Consider the following 20,509-nt stretch of genomic DNA (forward strand, 5'->3'; position numbering starts at 1 on the left):
CGCGTGCACGGAAGGAGCGCTCGCGCGCGAGATTTACGCAGCGACACCTCACCCGCCCCCACCCAGCCGAGAATAATATCACTATTACCGATTAGGATAATCCCCGGTCTGTTTTGCTAAATTTAGTTTTTTCCAAAAACACTTAATTTAATGCATTTTTCGCTTATATATAATATTCAATTTCTGTTTCTGTATCCTATTTCATGCCTGTTAACATTGTACATTTATTTATTTATTTTCTTATCTTAGGGATCTACAGACTGTATTGTTAACGCATTTGCACAAAACTCTATTTGATTTTTATAACTGATTATTTTCGTTTAACTTGTGGATGATGGTGGAAATGTGAATTTCTCTATATGTAAAGCAAGTTAAAACACATGGTGAAGTCATACTGATTCAAAAGACTCAAACATCTACAATATTGTTATGTGATAACAACAACGGACAATATGTGCTCGAAAAAACATGACATTCAAGGAGCTGGAATTCACCCGCCATGAGTTTTAAATGGTTTGTATTGTCCAGTAATAAGAAACTTCGAGAATGACTGCTGTCCTTACAGGACTAACTTTTCTGGTATTTTGAAAGTCAGAACAATTTGAGGGTTTCAACGTGCGCAGTCTATAGTGGGTATTGTAAGAGGCTTCTCACTGACTGCTCCTGTTGCGTGATATTTCTTAGTCATGCACTATACTTCAGACACATTTCCTTGAAGTGTGTACGAAGAGAGGAAACTCTCACCTTTGTCAGAGCTGGGGAGCAGGGAGCCCCAGCTAGAAGATCATCGACAGGCATCCTGACCTCTGCCAGAGACTGTCAGCTGCTGGTGGACCTTGAACAGCAGCTGAAGTTCCCCAGCCACATTGAGCCACCACTCTGCGCCTGGACATAATACTGGCGTCAGAATCCACTAAACAAACTGTGCTGCTGGAGCTGACTGTGCCGTGGAAAGACCGACTGGAAGAAGCCTGGGAAAGAAAGCTCTCCAAGAAGTACACAGGACTGATCAGCGACTGTCAACAGGCTCGCTGGAGAGCAAGGTGCCTCCCAGGAGAGGTGGGATGCAGAGGTTTTGTGGCACGATCTTTGGCCAAAGCCTATAGTATTCTAGGCGTCGAGGGAGAGAAAAGAAGGAAAGCCATAGGCAAAGCCACTGAAGCGGCGGAAAGAGCATCAAGGTGGCTGTGGCTCAAGAGAGGAGAACCATGGAGACACGGTAGCTAGTCAGCCATCTGGACACAAGTCAGGGTCGGATCAGCCTCGGCTGGGTCACCTGGGTGAAGGTGTATGATGTTGAAAGACCCGAAACACCCAATGATACCAGGAACATCACTGAGGATGTGTCCAGACGCATCATTAGATGTATTTTCACAGCAGGCGGAAAATACAGAGCTTTGCCATCTGGCTCTGCTCACAGAACAGTAAGGTGTACATGTACTTTTACTCCTCGCATCGATCTCCCTTTTCAACCAAACAAATGAATCTGGCTCCAGATAGAGTTACTGGTGCCTGTAACACAACTTCAAAAAAGTAAAAAAAAACAAAATCTTATTTAATTCTCCTGCCAGGAAGAAGAAACAGAGCTTATGTCTATAACATGAAAAACAATATATCGAACAGTTTCGATCCACGTATGTGCAGCGACTCGTCAAACATTCAGGAAACATGAAGCACCTCCACTATCCTCTGACATCACACGCATGAAGTTCTAACAGACAAGTGGGCCTCACTGTCCAAGACACACTTCAATAACCATTTTCACAACAAATTTAAGAATGTACTGGGTTAGCATTGTGGCAAAAACTGGGTCCAAATGCAGTCAAGAAAAAAAAAAGCAAAACAAACTGTCAGGTTGTGTTACACAATAATTGGTCAATTTAGTGAATTACAAATTCAATGCCTAGACATAATCCCAAATTTTGGGATTAAGATCCACATTTGAGAATGTACACAACTTGAAAACCCAGCAACATTGAAACTTTTGCAACAATGAAATACTCATTAAGTAAAGTAAACGGGAGCATTACTGTAGATAATATGCCGTTCACTGCACCGGGATAATAATTAGATTAAGACTAACATATGAACTATATTTTCAGATCAGAATTTGGGCGCAAAAAAAGAAGTAACTATTTTAAAATGAACTAGCTGTTTACAACAGGATTAGAGAACGTTGCTACTCGCTGATCAATGTTCTCATCACATTGGTTCTGATCATTTCACACAATGAAAATGCAGGCAAATCCATGCGAAGAGCGACTGAAACAAAACAACATCCGTGTATTAATGCCCACAAAGAAGCATATAGAAATGCCTCAACTTCCAAATTTAAAGGGTAAACATTCATCAAATGGCTTGTTATTCAACCTTCCATTATAAAGTGTCGTAGTGAAGATGAGGACAGTCATAGTAACACTATAAGGGAGATTCACCAGTGCAGTGATGTTTCATGCCTTGCGCTGCAGACACAGTAACTCAACACACTTTTCACTTTTTTTTTTTTTTTTTTTTTTTTTTTTGGTCTGCAGAACGGCAGATTTTCCAGCGGAATCTTTTCACCTGTGATCGATTTTAGAAAATACTTCTAAAATACGTGGTAGAAAAATTAATTTAAAAAAATCACCAATCTTATAAAACAAAGACTTGATCTTCCTAAAAACACCACATTACAATGAGGATTGTGCCAAACACACACAGCCCAGCTGCAGTTCTCCTTGATCACAAAGATTGTTTTGGAACAGACGTATGTGCTCTGTTGCGTTTCATCTGCAGGTAAGAGATCCTGACTTCAGTCCACTCGCCTCTAAAGACTGGTCCAGCCCCGGCATCGGATGTGGCCACACACTTGTTGCAAAACCTTTTCTGCCACTGCTGGTTTTGTCACGTATAAATTAATAAATAGTGATTAAACGTGGCCAAGATTGGGCGGCTCGAAGCTGCTCCACGGCGCGTGTCGGTTCCCTGAAACTTCAAATGTGCCGCAAAGGCGTTCAGTCGATTCGGTTGCCGCAGATGGTGAAGCGGTCGATCTCCAGCAAGTCTTTCTTGGGTGGCCTGTGCGCGAGTCCTTCCTCCTCAAGTCCTGTGTCCGTGTTGATTATTTTGACTTCATCTTCATCTGGTGTCGTTAGAAAAGTGTCTGAGTCACTTTTGGGCAGTGTGGGCGCTGAGTTCTCCGCCACATTTGCAGGCGGAATGTTGATGGATGCCGGTGATGATCCAGGCATGTCACAAGTTGGCTCTGTGGAGACGACAGTTTGGGATAAGGATCCACACTGTTGAAGGTGGTGTTGAACAGACATTAAAAGCAGAGATGCTCGAGGAGTGGGCCGTACCTTGCTGCGGCACGATGTGCACTTGCTTGGTCCGGTGAGCTCTGGAGTTTGCACGGCTGGAAACTGCTGAGGGAGGTGGCTCGAACAGCTTCTCCTCCATGTTGGCTTCTTTGACAAACGTGCAAGATGTTCCCAACAAAACAATGCTGTTGAGGACCTTTAAAGTGATCATTCTATTCACACAAGGAAGGAGAGAGGAGGGAGATGTAAACAATGTACATATCAACGGTGTGAAAAGTACAGTTTTAAAATCTTATCCAGACACGTACCCGAGGTAAAACATCAGAACACACATAAAAGAGAGGGAACCCTGGATCTTCACTGAGCTGGTCACAACTCTGATTAACTGAAATGAAACAAAACAAGACGTTAAATAGAGTCACGACACGAGTGAAGCACAGTGTGAGTGAGTGAAACTGACCAACAGCGCTAAAGGAAGTGGGATGAAGCCCATTCTTCTGGACACAGAGTCACTGTAGTCAGTGTAAGCCTGAGGACACAGCAGAAGAGAGTTTCGCTGAGTCTTCACTCACAAGACAAGTCACAAACTTGGCAAAAATTCATTCAATAGTACTGGATGGATTTGTAAATAATACTGTGGTAACATTTCAGAGTCATCTGCAAGAGAGTGAGCTGAGTCAACAATAACTTTCATTAAAAAAACGTCTAAACTCACATTTTTCTGTCGACTGCTGACAAGATCAAAGGCGAGGCTCGCTCTATATTCACCATAGACCTGTGAAATCGCAAAGTGTGAGTGACAGAAGCAGCAAAAAACAATATTTATTAGTCCCCTTGATCACAAACTAAACGTGTTGGGAGTGAGGCTCTTGTTATACTCGTACTGAAGGTGTGACTGATTAGGTTCGACACTGTGGAGATAAAGGGGTTAATCTCTTCCTTCTGTATTAGACCAATTACATGAGCAATGACTGGCGAGAGGAAATCGGGAGAAAGAAACAAGAGAGAGCAGGTTGGAATCCAAGCATCATTTGTGACTGAACTGAAGAGAGTTACAGCAACACAGTTGTGAAAACGCATGAAAAGTAGTTCAATCGCATGACGCATGCCAAGCTGCCAAACCAAAACCATATTGAGGATCTGAATCTGGCGTACTCACGTCTGCACTGATGTCATTGAATTTGGTGATGAATGCATGTTTGACAACATCCACCGCGACCTCAGCAGCCATGACCATGATGACATCGGGGAACAGCACCCACAAGTGGTCTAGAGAAGAAAAACAATAACGACCGAATCAATATTCTTTCAGGAACTTATACGCTACAGATATGTTCCAATGTTCCTTACATATGGGGATTTGAAGTTGAGTTTCCCACAACATCAAATTATATTTTTTTTCTATAAAAAGATATGACCATAGATCATGAACATGTGGCCATACTGAAGTGGTTTGTGATCTGTACTTTCGCAGCTTCAACTTTAAGTCGGAATACAGCACATTCACCATCACACTCACGCTGAATGGATGCGGCGCAAGTAAGACAGGCTCTTTGCATAATTGGCTTGAGTGTTTCTTGCAGCAGTAAGCCAATAAAGCGGCATTATGACCCCAAAAGCATGTTTCACCGGAATGTAATGTACGTTCTGGGACGTGCTGGCTCATCTGTGAGCTGCAGGGAGGGAGTTACCTGGGTTCCATGAGAACTGTTCCATGTTCCTGAGACAAACGATGAGCAGGAGGATGCAGTTGGTGAACCTCTCTTTTATGTCTGTGAGAAGCAAACAAATCAATCCAGGATTAACCTACTTTCCCCTCACAGCCTCGGCACTCTCACATTCACCTCACTAAATTACACAGGTTTCACAGTGAAGACTCTTAACGGCCAGTTTTGTCACCCATACTGATATTGAAATGACCATTTCCAAACAATTCAGACACACACTCCAGACAGAAAAAAAGAATCAGATGATGACAACGCTTTAGTATTATCATTACTTATCGATGTTTCATTACACATTTGAATTAAGTAACTCTAACTTTTTCTTTAAGCATCTGAGCAAATGTGGTTTTCAAAATACTTTTAACAAATCAACAAGAGCACCCTCAAAATATGAAATTGACGGGTAATTTAAAAATATAATGTCATATATAATGTCGCTTTTGTTATTACTATTGTGTAACAGGGATGCAGCAATTTTATTGACCCGATCCAGCCTCGTGGATCGGGTCAATAAGTGGGATCAGTCATCGGTGATCACACTATGTTTAGTGCTCACATTGATGTCACACCCAGTAGTGGTGCAGTAGCTGTGCAGTAGCGCAGGCAACATTTGGTTACCACTTTGTTTACATAAATAAAATAAATGTTGTTATTCCATATATATATATATATATATATATATATATATATATATATATATATATATATATATATTCCTTCTTGCATTCTAATCAAAGCATGACCAATGTTATCTCGCAGCATGGAGAGACGGTTAGTACATTAACACTGGTATCAGATCAGTATCAGTAGATAGACAAAGCCCATGTCTCTGTATTGTATCGGGACCATAGAAGTTGGATGAGTGCATCCTTATTATGTAACTACTTGTCCGGATAGCTACCTACCGCTGTTCGACATCTGGAACAAATTATTCTTTTCAAATTTCTTGAAAACGCTTCCTTTGATCTCCACAAACTGCAAGAGAGAAGAAATTGGGTGAATCCTGACTGTTGCTGCTGATGTGTTTAATGCGTGTAACATCGACTCACATTGTTTGACATCATGATGGTGAGGAGAGACTTGTTGTGGGAGTTGAAGGCCACGTTGAGAGTCGTGGCCTGAACCATGATGAGGATGGCATGAAGGACTGGAGGCAGACATGTTCAGGAAGATACTTGAAGACTGGAGCTCAGTTCAGTAGGACACATTGGTAGCCTTCCACTTAAAGACTTTCTGTTTGTCTAGTTTTCCGGTTCCAGGACATAGCTTTTCTGTGAAAATCCCACTTTCCCTTTCTTTTTTCTTGAAGGAAATTGAAATTATATATATTACCTTGATGTTGACTTCAGAACTATCAGTTACATGGAACACTAGAGGTCACTAGCAAGGAGAAATTCTTTGTTTTTCCAGACTAATTTTAGGACACTGCATGAATAACCTTCAAATGTTGATATTAATATTTATTAGATTGTATTTTCAAGCTAAAATATTTTCGACTTTTGCCTTCATCAATATGTGAACAATTCATTTATATTTGGGCAGTAATTTTCTCACAATTTCGGTTCCATTTAAATGATGGAGAACAGAAGAGTGCGCTCATACAACTGGTGAACAATACCGGCAGCAGGCGGTCAGTAAGGATACAGACATAAAGAACAGCCATGAGGAAGTGAGGGATCACGCCTATATGGGCTCTCTTCCTTTCTTTGGGCTCTGTGGCTGTCCAGTACAAAGCATCCAGGATGTCCTGTCCGAACGATGAGAAGAGACGATCTGCTACCTGAATACCAGAAGAAGCAGTTGTTTAAAAAAACTCTCACCAGCAGAATTAAGCACAAAGTGGTTACCTCCAACATGTTGTAAATGATGTAGAGTTTGATGACGGACTGCCCTCTGATGAGATGGTACATCATGGCATAGTCCACATAACACATCATGGAGTAACACAGAACCATGATGAAGCCTTTGAGCACATCACACACCTGAGCAGGCTGGAGCAGACGAGAGCCGCTGGAACACAAAATCGAGGCAGAAAAGATCTTAAGGCTAACTTCAAAGAGCAATGCTGCTCTCTAGAGGTAAAAGCAGAGGGATGAGTGGGGGGATGATTCCACCCAATAGCCGGGGGGGGGGGCTGGCAGATCAACATATAATAAGTGTGTTGTAACGTTTCATGTCATTCACATCAAACATTCATTTAATTGTTATGTAGAAAGAAGTGGTCAGGCAAACTCACCTGAGGCCACAACATGGCAGGGTTAAAAGCCTTAAAAGAGCAAGCAGCACTCTGAGAGGCAGAAGTGTAAACACGTAGAGAAATGCGTCCAGACACAGGAAGAAGCCAAACGTCATCAACTACACAGACAAGAACAGAAGAATTACAATGTGTAAATGCACTTGATTCTACAATACAATGAAGAGATGATCGTTTACCTTCTCTAGTTCCTTGGGAATTCTGAGGCAGGTGTAGACTCTCTCTCTGCGTTCTGTGTACTTCGCTTCATTGTGCTCCAGGAAATAGCCCCTTGTGAGCTCAGTAGTTATGAACCGGATCAGGGACAAATCTGTGGACAAGCAAGGAAATGCAGCCTAGTACACGTATATATACACACTCACACAACCGTGCATGAACCGTAAATACACTTGATAAGTTCAGAAGAAAAGACATCGTATTTAGAAATAGTGAATGTATTGTACATTGATGAATACATCATGAATACCTGGCATATTTATGTTATCGTGTTGTGGGACGAAGAGCCCCGTTCCACCCTGATCTGAAGGCAACTGGAGCTGGCACAGTGCACGGTGTGATTTCAGCAGCCGAGTGAAAATAAATACACCAAGAAGTGTGACGAACAGCTGAGGCAAACAGCGCACGCAGCTTTCAGATCATTTGGTAACACGAGGTGTGTAGGTAAGAAGGTAAATATTAGCAGCTAGCAACACCTAGCCACAGGTTTTCACTCGACCAGGTGCTATATCGACTTACCTTTCGTATAATAACTCACGAATCATGATAAATGCAAGTAAGTGAGACATGGGAGTTTAGCTTAACCACTGGAAACACTGGAAACAACACGGAATCTTCGCTGTAAGCCTGAGTTAACAAAGCTAGCACACACCTGACAGGTTTCGTTTTCCTCCTTTGACATGGGCCTTTTTATCATTGAACCCCAACGTCTCCGTGAGCCCGTCCTTGTTCATAGTCCTCTGTATTTCGGGAGCGCTCCAGAGCCTCGGCCTGTCTTCCTTCTCCTTCTCCTTCTCCTCTCCCAGGCCTGCTGACAGCGAGTCCGCCATCTTCGCCTAACGGTCTCAGCGGCTGCCTGGGAGATGCACGCTGCGCTTTGACGTCATCACGCACGACGATGATACAACAAACGTCAATAAAGAGAAACGTGGCTGAAAAATAAAATAACTAATGCCATACTTTATTTATCCAGTTTGTTTGGCAAAACGACTCGCGTTAAGTGTGAAGATTATTAAAAGTGTTTGGATTAGACAGAATTTCGAGGCGTAGCCAGAGGTTGGAGGGGATCCGGTTCGGGAACCACAGAATTTCATCTCTGCTATTTGCGGACGATGTTGTTCTGCTGGCCTAATCGGACCGGGAGCTTCAGCATTCACTGGGGCGGTTTGCAGCTGAGTGTGAAGCGGCCGGGATGAGGATCCGCACCTCCAAGTCTGAGGCCATGGTTCTGGACCGGAATAAGTGGTTTGCTCTGTCCGGGTCGGTGGAGAGTTCTTGCCCCAAGTGGTGGAGTTTAAGTATCTCGGGGTTTTGTTCTTGAGTGAGGGAAAAGGGGAGCATGAAATTGATAGACGGGTTGATGCAGCGGCAGCAGTGATGGTGAGTCACAAGACGCAGCTCTCGATTTACCGATCAATCTACGTTCCCACCCTCACCTATGGTCATGAGCTTTGGGTAATGACCGAAAGGATGAGATCGCGGATACAAGCGGCTGAGATGAGTTTCCTCCGCAGGGTGGCTGGGCGCACCCTTAGAGACAGGGTGAGGGGTTCGGTCATCCGGGAGGAGCTCAAGGTGGAGCCGCTGCTCCTCCACAGCGAGAGGCACCAGCTGAGGTGGCTCGGGCATCTGATCCGGATGCCCCCTGGACGCCTCCCTGGGGAGGTGTTCCGGGCATGTCCTACCGGGAGGAGCTCTACTTTGAGTCTCCCCCAGATGACGGAGCTCCTGACCCTGATCTCTGAGGGACTGTCCACTCACTTCTGTCACTTGGATATGCTGCCCACCAATTCACACCAATAGCGACATAATTATTCTCTGAAACAAATTAATTTTTTTTAAAATAATGCTTAATATATAAATATTAGTGATGGGACTTTAACAAGTTAATCGTGATCAATTAATTAATCGTAATAACACATTAAAATATTTTAACCGCATTTAATCGTTTTAATTTAATTGAACAGTTTGCTCTCCAGACAACAGGGAACCTTTGTCAGTGCAGGAGTTCCTGGTCCACTGATCCCACTGATGCACAAGACACGTGGCAGCTAGGATGAGAACAACAACAACAAACATGGAGGAATCCCTGAACAAAAGCAAACAAAAGCATCCGTTTGCTTTTGTTCAGGCAGGTTTTTCACTACACAATGGCCAGGGTTTCACTACTCTGAATGGACTTGGAATTCTTATAACATTGAAATTCTTATACAAATATTTTCAAGACATTAAAAGAGCTTTAGTTTAAATAAGGTGATATGAAAACTTGAATATAGACACCATCCTGATTTATTGTGCTATTGTCAAACTGATGCAAAAGTTTGTTGTTTAAATAGATATATAAATATATGTATGGGTCCATCATTTGATTCAGTAAAATACCAAATTCTTGTGGCAAATATTCTTGTACGATTAAACTGCGATTAATTTAGATTAATTAATTACAAATTCTCTAATTTTTTTTTATCGAATCCCAGCCCTAATAAATATATAAATGCTTAAAACAGAAGCCATATAAGCGATCACTTGACTAAGTGACAACCTCCGATTTGTGTGGGGCTGTTGGCCCATCAGGATCAACTCTATCTCTCACTGAATATGTTAACGTCAACTAGCAATCGAGCACTAGGTCCTGTGTTGACCTTTACAATTGCAATGGCGCCCATCTTTCACTCTGACAACTCTATTTACTTCATTGAGGGGTTTTTATTGCTAAACCAGACTTGATGTCACCAATTAGAGGCTTCTGCGGCGGCAAAGGCCACGCTGTTTATGCCTGCAGTCAATAATAAAGGGGAGAGGGTGACAGCAGGACTCGGATAGGGTTTCTACAGCTCCCTGACACCGTGGATTCAGTTTCTCCTCCTAGTGTCTGACACGCCAGAGCAGGAAACACGACCAAGACGGGGCTTGCACAAGTCCACGGTTATGCTCAATTCTCCTCTTTTACTCTGACTATTTAGCTGATGATTTGTGCCAGGGTTGATCCGGAGTCGCTGCCCGGCGTGGTGTCACCTCTCCCGGGTCAACATGGGCTCTTAACATGCCTTCACTGTGGAAACGGTTTACATTCTCGCTGGCCTCGTTGCTCTGCATCGGATCCGTGGCTCTTCTGGTGGTGGCCCTGTCCACGGAGCGGTGGGTCACCGGCACGATCTTGTGTAAAACTGGAGCGGAGATCGTGAACGCCTCCAGCCCGGAGATGGAGCAGTTCATCGGGCATATTTACTACGGCTTGTTTCAGGGAGGGAAGACCAAGAGGTGTGGACTGGGGAACAGAAAATCCAAAATATACAGTAAGAGCACTTTTCATTTGTATAAATGTCCTTTAAAACTGAAAAAAATATACTTAATTATAAAATGAAATTTTTAAAAATCATTTTAACTGTACTAACTTTATTGTTCCACTTTCATTTGGTTTAAATATTTTATACATTGGACATACTCACTACATTTACTTTGAAACATTCTGAGAGCATTTTCAATCAATTGTAAATATTTTTTATTGTCTTTATTACCATTACTTCCATTTCTTTCATTTGTACATTTTCGCCATATATTCACATCCATTCAGTTTAATGTCCAAAAGTACTTTCATATCTTATTCTCACTTATACAGTATACTGTGAAATTACAGTGTGTTCATTTAAAGTATTGATATATATTATATATATATATATATGATTGAAAAATATTGTAACTTAAAATGATCTACCTCATTTATTTGTGCTCTAATTCAATGCATGCGATTTTATCTCAGTATCATAGGAAGGAGGAAACTTTCATTTACTTTACAGTCAAATGCTGAAGGATTTTATGGACTAATTCAACAGAAAATAATATACAAATACATGAAATCATTGACAAATAAAACCAGGCCGAACGTGAAATGGATAATACACAAAATATTTTTAAGTGAAACAGTATGTCAGATGAGAATTTTTCACAACATTATATTTAGCATGATGATTCACATTTTTAAATCCTTGGATGGATTTGATTTTTAGATTTATTTTTTACATAACAACAATACACATTGAGGTCGATGACTTATGGAGTGACTGTGGTGTCTTCCCTCAGTTTTCCCAAAGCTGGTGCGCACGCTGAATGGTGGTCTCCATGTGATGGTGATTCTCTTCCTGCTGGCAGCAGTTGGCTTTGCTCTGGTCAGTTTTTCTTTCTGCATCTACAACGCCCGCAAGGTTCCATACCAGAGTATCAAAGGACCAAAAGGAATTTACCTGTGGAACTTCATCGCTGGTATGTCGGATTTTCTCCATGTGACAGATTTAATATTTGCTACTGATCAGTAAAGTAGATAAATAAGTAAAGCAAGCTACTGAAGGAGGTGAGACACTGAAATGCCTCATACTAAGTTGTATCTTAACAAAAAAGACATAAGCTTATTACTGAATACTAATTATTTCAAGTGTAATGACATTTTGTATATTGTATAAACACATACCACTTTATGAGACCAGAAAAATCAACTCAATAATATAGAAATATATGAATAGAAATATTGTAAACACTCAACTCACTCTTTGCTATTTGCTGTGACTTTTTCTGTCCCCAGCCGTGTTCGGTTCGCTGGGCATGTTGAGCTTCCTGGCAGCAATGAGACACCACAGCTTGACTGAGAGAGTGGCCAACTATCGAGAGAACCTCTTTGTCCTCATGGTTATAGACGATAAACTGGACTGGTCATTCTGGCTCGGAGTGGGCAGCATACTGACTCACTTAGTGGTGTGCGCTGTCGTTGCAATGAGCCGATTCAAACTGCCCAAACCAGAAGTCAAGATGCCAGAGGAACCCACCGTCTCTGCTCTGGATCTGCTTTATTGAAGAGACAAATACTACAGTGGTACCTCGGTTTTTGAATGTCTTGGACTTTGAACAAATCTGAGTTCAAACAAAAATTTTGAGATTTTTTTGCTTCGGATTTCGAACGAAAATAGAAGTAGAACGCCCCCGAAAAAATCTGGAAAAAACACAACGTGCGCGGAGAGATCAGCTAACTCACAACGTGCTTTGTTATTGTGTATAACGCAGCCTCTGTATGCAGACGTGTCCCGTTAGCTCCATTTACTGACTGTTTTTTCTTCATATTGAGGTGTAAAACCTTTCCTGTCTCCGCACTGGACCGTGGTAGAGTGTCACAGGGGAGGTGCTGGAGCGCTCACTCCAGGGTTTGATGTCCTGTTGTGGGCTGTAGCTGGGACAGGGATGAGGCGAGTCTGGGACAGAGCGTGACTTGGTTTATGACTTTGTCACAGCCAAACTGCACAGAAGCGCACATTCAGAGCTGGACACGCACCGGGCACCTCTTCACTTCTGGAGAGATGTCACTCACTCGGCAACCCCTCCCACATGCAGCGGCCACACACATAGAGGAACAGCGCACCTGCAGCAGACACTCTACATTCACTCCTACAAAAGCCTATTTTAAGGCTTGGAATACATTATTTCTTTTTCCATTCATTGTAATGGGAAAAATCCATTCAGATTTTGAACAAATCGCTTCTTGAACGGCCGTCTGGAATGGATTGTGGTCGAAAACCGAGGTACCACTGTACTTGGTTATGTACATTTGTTTATAAATATATCCCTCTTCAACAATCATTGAATAACAAACTATAGTCTCACAACCTTAAATAGGGTTGTATCTGTTATGTTGTAAATACATGTCTTTTTTTATTCTTCGTGTTATTTATGTCTATTTTATTTGTGATGTCTTATTGTACACCTGCTTAATAGATAGCATTAAATATATTATTGATTCATTGTTCTATGTGAACGAGAACAAGCACTAAAATGATTCACTTATTTATTTGAAGAAAATGTACCGTTTGTAAGCAAGGTAACTTACGTAAACACAATAAAACATGCCCATTACACTAACCGACATCCTCTCTCGTTCAAAATGTGTCCTAACATGTAACATCTTGTCTGGAGGACTATTTTACTGCCGATTGTAAGTGTCATGTTGTAGGAAAACAAAGCGGGAGACATCTAGCGTCGACCAGCGTTATCGCAGGCGTCGCTTGTTGGTGACGTCACACCCCTCGCCTCTGACAGGTCGCGGCTCTGTCTTCCACACATGTGAACGACCTTTAAATCTTTCGCAAAACTGGCCTGTGCTTTCACATGACTGGGAGATGACGATGTTTCTCGCAAGAAGAATCGCGTTGACGGCGGCGAGGAGGTCATTTTCCGTCAGTCAGCGGACAAACAGCAAAGTTAGTGTGTGCTGAAAGCTAATGGTTGCAGCTCCCGCCGGGTTAATTCTTCTCTAAAGGTTGGTTCGTCTGCTCTACAGGGTTTAGTGTTGGGAGTGTTCGAGAAGGAGGGGGAGGATGGTGGACACCAACTGACGGAAGATGCGGACGTGTTTGACCGCTCGGTGGGTGGAAAACTGTCCGAGCTGCTGCGGATGTGAGTTTGTTGGAAAATGTGCTATCCGCCTGCCATTGTTTACTTTTTAGTTAGTATTTCTATCTAATTGAGACCAATAAAGATATAAACAAAGCATTTTGTTTTTACCGGTCGACTCACTTTTTAAACGATTTGTATTTTCAGCTCTGGACCCACTCTGAAGAAAGGCAAGAGCAGGGTTTTTTATGGAGTCCGTGAGGTAAGAGTGTAGCTTGAGGATAGAACATGTGCAGCGCAACTTGACATTGTTGTGTTGAACTTACCCAGGACTTCCCGTGTGTGGCTGTAGTCGGGTTAGACAAGAAGTGCACTGGCGTGTGTGGAGCCGAGAACTGGGACACCAGGAAGGAGAACGTCAGGCAGGCAGTTTCAGGTGAGTTTGGCTGTCACACCAATGTATCCTGTGGTCAAAGTCGTGAGGTTTCTTTTCCCCAAGTTTCATTGCTAAAACCAGCTGATCACATGGCGATAGATGATACACATGGTACAGTTGCTGAGAACTAAAGAAGCTGCCTCGAGGTTTTTTTTTTTTTAAGTTGAAGTATTCAATCTGTAGCCAAAACCACTGTTTTATTTGGATATTTAATTCATCTTATTGTAAGCTATGGTACTTTTGAAAATTTGCAATTGATAATGCCATTTTTTTTTTCAATCAATGCCATTTTTCCCATTGTTCAGGTCCTTTCTCACTAAAAACTAGCAAGGTACACCAGTAGGAAAAGTGTTTAAAATATGATTTAATTCTTCAAGATACTTCCAAATCCATGTCATTAAAAATAGGCCTTTATGAGTTGACTGTGTTGAAAACATACTCTAAAGTAGAGGTGTGTAGTTTCTCTAAAGGGCTAGATTGGATTCAGATGCTGTCAAAATGGGCTAGCACACATAAACACAGTAATGAGAAGTGTATTTTGATTTTAAAAATACTTATAAATGGTCAATAATAATCTGTTTCAGTTAAAACCCATCAAATAAAGAATGAATGAATGTTGTCATTTATTTAAGATGAAAATATGAGACTTCACTGTTCAAAAACATCCAGTATTAACGCTAAATAAATGAAACGTGATTCACTGCAAACATATCAGACCCGTGAAATGTGTTGCTGTGCTTGCAGTTGGCTGCAGGCTGCTTCAGGACCTGGAAGTGAAGCATGTGGAAGTGGACGGCTGCGGTGACGCTCAGTCGGCAGCAGAGGGCGCGGTTTTGGGGCTCTTTTACTACGACCAATTAAAATCCAAAAAGAAAACCAAAGTATCAGTAGAGCCACATGGAAGGTATCTGACAGATGGACTGCCGCTAGAAATAGATGCAGAACTTCATGTAAGGTCACGTGTTCTAATTAAGCGGCTCCTTCTGCTCTGTGCGTGTGCGTGTGCGTGTGCGTGTGCGTGTGCGTGTGCGTGTGTGTGTGTGTGTGTGTGTGTGCTGCCAGCGCCGACTCGCCTGCCTGGGAGAAAGGAGTCCAGTATGCAGAAGGGCAAAACTTGGCACGCCTTCTGATGGAAGCTCCAGCCAATCACATCACGCCGTCGTCTTTTGCCAGCACCATTGAGGAGAAATTATCGCAGCTTGGCCAGGAAGTCGTCGTCCAAAAGAGGTTTGTTGGTCTCATAAAAGAGAAGCAGAAATGAGAACGTTGCATTTGCATATAAGCAGTACAGCAATGAGTGTGAGAGATTTGACCGCCTTGTTCTCCCAGATCCCAGGCTTGGATAGAAGAGCAAAATATGGGGGCCTTTCTTAGTGTGTCGAGAGGTTCTGAAGAGCCCCCTCTGTTCCTGGAGCTGCATTACAACGGCTGCCCCGACCGCACGCAGGCGCCGCTGCTGCTAGTTGGTAAAGGCATCACCTTTGACAGGTAAAGCATCCAGGCACCCACTGTTTCTTACGAGACGCCACCAAACGTGTGCACACTCTTTCAGCGGTGGAATCTCTCTGAAACCGTCGGCCTCCATGGACGCGATGCGAGCAGATATGGGCGGAGCTGCCACCATGTGTGCGTCGATCGTCACAGCCGCTGCTCTCAAGCTGCCTGTCAATATTATTGGTAATGTCATGTATTTCAACATATAATCGCTCAAAGTTGTGCTGCTTTTATTGTGGATTTTTGGTGTGATGGTGTGCTTGCCTCCTCCAGGTCTGGCTCCACTGTGTGAGAACATGCCGAGTGGAAAAGCTACCAAGCCAGGGGATGTTGTTACAGCCAGGAATGGAAAAACCATCCAGGTCTGTTGAACCCTTATAACACAAACATAACAGGAAGTTTCATAAACAAATGACAGCAAGTCCAATATGACATTAGGTCGATAATGTTACACATGTAGAAACAACAACTCAAAGTGTCTTCCACTTATCGTTCACTGCATTGTGCTCAAAACCCAGATATGTTCCCACTAGTAATGGGTTAAATACTGTGCATTTGACAGGGTTTCTGCCATATATAAACAGGTGTGGTACACCACCGCGCCATTAGAAAAACAATCTGCTTTTAAAGATTAAATCTCACGTGAACAAACATATTAAAACGCAGTTGAAACATGGAAACAGAAACGGATAACACTTAACATATCGTGGGGGCGGGGGCATGAACATGACATTTTACGCCGTGTTCTCCCGGGAAAAATTCCCCACAAAACATCACAATGAGTGAAGTCTGTTGCTTCAGGGGCTTAGCATTCCAGGCTGGACATATGAGGAGATGGACCGCATGAGGACTTGGATTGGAGGCAGATTTACTTGAGCATTTCCACTGTCACCAATTCAGTAAATGACAAAACTGGCCGTATTCCGTTCTGTTTTTTTTTTTTTTTTCGAGGGTGGATGAATGGACAGGAAGGCAGGGGTTGTTGGCTCCGCCACAGTTTCAAATAATCATAGCGGAAACCCTGTTTGACTGGTGTGTCCATTGACAGGTCGATAATACCGATGCCGAGGGTAGACTCATACTCGCGGACGCTCTCTGTTATGGACACACCTTTAACCCCAGAGCCATCGTCAACGTCGCCACGCTAACAGGTGCCAAGATAATTCACTTACAACTGTGCAACATTTGCTGTGTATTTGATGAGAAAAAGGGTTCTAATGAAAGTGTAATTACATGTATTTGTTGTAAAGGTGCGATGGATGTCGCTCTCGGGTCGGCTGCAGCAGGAGTCTTCACGAATTCTGACTGGCTGTGGGGGCAGCTCCACCAGGTTTGGCGTGACACATGGACAGCAGCCATGAGCTCATGTGACGACTCATTGTGTGTATGTGTAGGCTAGTGTCATGACCGGTGACAGAGTTTGGAGGATGCCTCTGTTCCAGCACTACAGCCAGCAGGTGAAAGACAGCCAGCTGGCTGACCTCAACAACATTGGCAAGTACAGCCGGTACGTATCTTGCTGATGGTCATCGGCTGCGGTAGAAGGCAGAGTGGTCCGTACATTCATCCGTGTCATTCCCCCCAGGTCTGGAGGTGCCTGCACTGCAGCGGCCTTTCTGAAGGAGTTTGTCACGTCTCCTCATTGGGCTCATCTAGACATCGCTGGCGTCATGAGCAACAAAGATGAAGTCCCCTACCTGAGGAAGGGCATGTCAGGGAGACCAACACGCACACTCGTGGAGTTTGCAGCTGGATTAGCCCAACAGGATTGACAAGAACATGACGTCTAGTGGAAGTTGTTTCCTGCCTCCAGAGAGGTTTAGATCTCAGTATCATCTCACTGAAACCTTTGACTGTTTCTTGTCTGTTTAGGACGATCTCTATTACATCATGTGCTCATTTATCAATATGTTTCACACCCGGAGTTTGTACTGTTTGACCATCATCAGCTATTGATATTAACTTTTGATATTAAACAGTATCAAATTGGGTTTTCTTACTGTCTTTATTAACCCCTCTGAAGTAACAACCTTCTTATTCCTCACACAGTACAGTAAATAAATACTGCAGATATTTAACAGAACATTCAAATTTAACTGACTCCTGTTTTTATTAACAGAATTGTGGTCCATGAAAAGAAGTAAGAGGCAAAGAGGAGAACAAAAAGCTTTCCTCAAAATAGCTTTTCCCCTGAGGGTGTTCTGTGCAGCACCAAAACACTGTGATGCTGATTGACTTTTCAATGGCTCTGTAGTATTTATTTATAAATGTTGAGATGCGAACTCATTTGGCTCCAACCTCCACACAGTCTTAAATTGTTTTATTTTAAATTACAAGACCTAAAAACGGCCCCGGAAAAAGACGTGTTTTGACTTCAGCGGCCTTTCATGTGCGCATGCGCAAGAGCACAACCGGACTAGACGAGGATGGCTTCATCCATGAGCGGAATGTTTCCTGGTCAACAGCCTCCAAACGTGCATCCCGTCGGGGGTCCGGGGGGTCCAGGACAACCCGGGTTCCCTGGTGTTGCTAACAGGAACCCGGGAAGCAACACGCTGGTCGACGAACTAGAAGCATCATTTGAGGTAAGACTTGGCGCACTGTTAGCATCGAATGCTAGGTAGCTACTGCTAAACGCTAGTTTTTCATTCTCATTTTTAACTTTATACGCTCCCTTTTTATTTACGTTCATTAAGTTTAACAAAATACATAAATTACTGCATAAATTAGCCACTATTAGTCTTAGCGCATGACGTTTCCATTAGCAAACGACTAGTAAACAAACTAGACAGATACTCGTACACAACTACAAAAACACAATGATTTTAGCCTTTTGATATTTGGTAGAAACCGGTTGCAACAAGAAGAAGAATGTTTAAAATATGACAATATAACTGAGGTTTATTTTGGGTGTATTTCTCTCCATACATCGCACGACTCCTCTTCATGCCAATGTTTTGTTCTGCTGTTGTTCAGGCATGTTTTGCGTCACTTGTCAGCCAGGACTACGTCAATGGAACTGACCAGGAGGAGATCCGAACTGGTAACTTTAAATTCTGTGTATGACGGTGCTTTTCTCTCCAATGAAAAGTGAGAAAAACGAATGCAGTTTTCTTGCTGTTCTTAAGCAAAATTGGAAATGAGTGGAAGTAAACTATATTATATGGTGTAAGCAAATGTCAAATTAAAACAAGTATGAAATCAAGCTTTGTAAAAATAGACTCCCAGGTGTCTGTGTGTGATGTTTTTTACCTTTTGATCATCGTGTTTTCTGCTTCAAGGTGTGGATCAGTGTATTCAGAAGTTCCTCGACGTGGCTCGACAAACCGAGTGCTTCTTCCTGCAGAAGCGGCTCCAGCTGTCTGTGCAGAAGCCTGAGCAGGTGGTGAAAGAGGTATGTCATTTCTATGACTTGACATGTGAATCACTCCGGACCTCGCGCGCATCGTTACTCATCACCTCTTTACTGTCCGTTTTCCTACCGTCTTCACACAAATGTTTCTTCTCACCCAAGGATGTGTCAGAGTTGCGCAACGAGCTGCAGAGAAAGGAGATGCTGGTTCAGAAGCATTTATCCAAACTGCACCATTGGCAACAAGTGCTGGATGATGTCAGTGGTCAGCACCGCAAGCCCACGGACCTTCCACCTCCAGGACCACTCACCTTCCTGGAACAGGCGTCAGCCAATTTACCCCCTGCTCCTTTGAAACCAAACTAGCGCTGTTGGTTGGAGGAGAGAAAACCTGTGGTTCACCCGTCGGCTCACTGAGCTGAACTCCTTTTTATATCTCCAGACTGTTGGCTGAGATGCTCGTCCAAGTGAAATGGATTGTATGAACATCAAATGTAACCATTTCAGGGTAAAAAAAATCTGTTAAATACGTGATGTTTTTTCCAGTTTTAGATTATTTGTATCATTCTCAGTACAATGCTGCATCATGTATTTAAAAGTGTTGGCAGAGGTGAAGAAACCTGATGTACGGCAGGGACCAGACTTTTCTGACTGAGCCGTGTGGCTTTGGTTCACTGTTCTCTGTGGACCGTCGCCAGCTGAGACACTAAGCAGAACAAGTCTGTTATGGTGTGAAATCGCTGAATGCATTAGAGACGACAAGCTGTCAGGCAGTTCAGATGGACTCGGAGGACGAGCATTTCTGCAGAACTCAGGGCTTTGCTCGTGGCACAATCGTGTGGTTGCGCATCCATTTCCACACATTTTAAAAACATCTTTTCGTACTTTATTTGTACATAACTGAATATGAATAAACTGTCAATTATGTTACATGTTTGTTTGTTTCACTTATGGACGCTGTCCTGTGAGCTTTCATTGGTCTTTAAAAACAACATTTTTTTGACAGTAATAAGACTGGGGCTTATATTAATTGTGGATTTCTCCCCTCAAAAATTAATGAAGATGAATAAATATGATGTTGAATCCTTAAAATAAATGAATACCCATGCTGTTGTTCACACACATATGGAGGCGACATGAACATGAGGCATCATGTGAGGTGTTCCTGATCTGTTGTGGTCAGCAGCTATTATGAATATGGAGGAACAGACAGATAAATACCATCTTGAGTCAGAGGAGGACCAACGATGGCGCGCACCCAAAAATCACACTGTTTTCTAGCATCTGTTATAAAGTTCAGGGATCAACCTGGGCACCTTTTAAAACTGCAGTTTTTATCATGTTAACAACAAAATTTGTGAT

General features: G+C 42.8%; 4 protein-coding genes and 1 long non-coding RNA gene across 6 annotated transcripts; 3 read left to right on the top strand and 2 right to left on the bottom strand.

Annotated features, from left to right (window-relative positions):
- Positions 1-508: 508 nt before the first annotated feature.
- Positions 509-8,349, bottom strand: tapt1b (transmembrane anterior posterior transformation 1b). Its single transcript, XM_053855973.1, has 14 exons — positions 8,146-8,349; positions 7,457-7,587; positions 7,260-7,378; positions 6,871-7,033; positions 6,668-6,803; positions 6,073-6,170; positions 5,929-5,998; positions 4,991-5,071; positions 4,459-4,568; positions 4,015-4,074; positions 3,760-3,828; positions 3,608-3,684; positions 3,339-3,511; positions 509-3,244 (listed from the first exon to the last, which is right to left on the bottom strand). Exons 1-14 carry the CDS (start codon positions 8,321-8,323, stop codon positions 2,994-2,996), a joined length of 1,716 nt encoding a protein of 571 aa, XP_053711948.1. The 5' UTR covers positions 8,324-8,349; the 3' UTR covers positions 509-2,993.
- A 1,615-nt stretch (positions 8,350-9,964) lies between these two features.
- LOC128754151 (uncharacterized) lies at positions 9,965-15,167 on the bottom strand. 2 transcript variants are annotated; one of them, XR_008413902.1, is made up of 5 exons: positions 15,003-15,167; positions 14,192-14,260; positions 12,234-12,329; positions 12,035-12,101; positions 9,965-10,761 (listed from the first exon to the last, which is right to left on the bottom strand). It is a non-coding gene; the product is annotated as an uncharacterized LOC128754151 (long non-coding RNA). The 2 variants fall into 2 exon arrangements; XR_008413901.1 differs by lacking the exon at positions 9,965-10,761 and adding an exon at positions 11,218-11,679.
- clrn2 (clarin 2) lies at positions 10,537-12,338 on the top strand. The gene is made up of 3 exons (XM_053856562.1): positions 10,537-10,789; positions 11,574-11,753; positions 12,070-12,338. The coding sequence occupies exons 1-3, from the start codon at positions 10,537-10,539 to the stop codon at positions 12,336-12,338; spliced, it is 702 nt and encodes a 233-aa protein (XP_053712537.1).
- Positions 13,539-17,800, top strand: lap3 (leucine aminopeptidase 3). The gene is made up of 13 exons (XM_053856561.1): positions 13,539-13,732; positions 13,813-13,928; positions 14,073-14,127; positions 14,196-14,301; positions 15,046-15,205; positions 15,364-15,528; positions 15,631-15,789; positions 15,854-15,978; positions 16,069-16,157; positions 16,844-16,946; positions 17,046-17,125; positions 17,190-17,302; positions 17,381-17,800. Exons 1-13 carry the CDS (start codon positions 13,652-13,654, stop codon positions 17,565-17,567), a joined length of 1,539 nt encoding a protein of 512 aa, XP_053712536.1. The 5' UTR covers positions 13,539-13,651; the 3' UTR covers positions 17,568-17,800.
- Positions 17,801-18,210: 410 nt separating this feature from the next.
- Positions 18,211-20,416, top strand: med28 (mediator complex subunit 28). The gene is made up of 4 exons (XM_053856563.1): positions 18,211-18,380; positions 18,772-18,838; positions 19,077-19,189; positions 19,310-20,416. Exons 1-4 carry the CDS (start codon positions 18,222-18,224, stop codon positions 19,511-19,513), a joined length of 543 nt encoding a protein of 180 aa, XP_053712538.1. The 5' UTR covers positions 18,211-18,221; the 3' UTR covers positions 19,514-20,416.
- The last annotated feature ends 93 nt before the right edge of the window (positions 20,417-20,509 follow it).

Source organism: Synchiropus splendidus, chromosome 2 (assembly GCF_027744825.2).
Source record: "Synchiropus splendidus isolate RoL2022-P1 chromosome 2, RoL_Sspl_1.0, whole genome shotgun sequence".
Classification (NCBI taxonomy): Eukaryota; Metazoa; Chordata; class Actinopteri; order Syngnathiformes; family Callionymidae; genus Synchiropus; species Synchiropus splendidus.

Bases quoted from the DNA above. Each gene is read 5' to 3' on its own strand.
- med28 (XM_053856563.1), top strand. From the start codon at position 18,222: ATGGCTTCATCCATGAGCGGAATGTTTCCTGGTCAACAGCCTCCAAAC. The intron at 18,839-19,076 runs GTAACTTTAAAT...TTCTGCTTCAAG, and splicing joins CCAGGAGGAGATCCGAACTG to GTGTGGATCAGTGTATTCAG. The intron at 19,190-19,309 runs GTATGTCATTTC...TTCTCACCCAAG, and splicing joins CTGAGCAGGTGGTGAAAGAG to GATGTGTCAGAGTTGCGCAA.
- lap3 (XM_053856561.1), top strand. From the start codon at position 13,652: ATGACGATGTTTCTCGCAAGAAGAATCGCGTTGACGGCGGCGAGGAGG. The intron at 13,733-13,812 runs GTTAGTGTGTGC...TCTGCTCTACAG, and splicing joins GTCAGCGGACAAACAGCAAA to GGTTTAGTGTTGGGAGTGTT. The intron at 14,128-14,195 runs GTAAGAGTGTAG...GAACTTACCCAG, and splicing joins TTTTTTATGGAGTCCGTGAG to GACTTCCCGTGTGTGGCTGT.
- clrn2 (XM_053856562.1), top strand. From the start codon at position 10,537: ATGCCTTCACTGTGGAAACGGTTTACATTCTCGCTGGCCTCGTTGCTC. The intron at 10,790-11,573 runs GTAAGAGCACTT...GTCTTCCCTCAG, and splicing joins CAGAAAATCCAAAATATACA to TTTTCCCAAAGCTGGTGCGC. The intron at 11,754-12,069 runs GTATGTCGGATT...TTCTGTCCCCAG, and splicing joins CCTGTGGAACTTCATCGCTG to CCGTGTTCGGTTCGCTGGGC.
- tapt1b (XM_053855973.1), bottom strand. From the start codon at position 8,323: ATGGCGGACTCGCTGTCAGCAGGCCTGGGAGAGGAGAAGGAGAAGGAG. The intron at 3,685-3,759 runs GTCAGTTTCACT...GTTTCATTTCAG, and splicing joins CACTTCCTTTAGCGCTGTTG to TTAATCAGAGTTGTGACCAG. The intron at 3,245-3,338 runs GTACGGCCCACT...TCGTCTCCACAG, and splicing joins GCACATCGTGCCGCAGCAAG to AGCCAACTTGTGACATGCCT.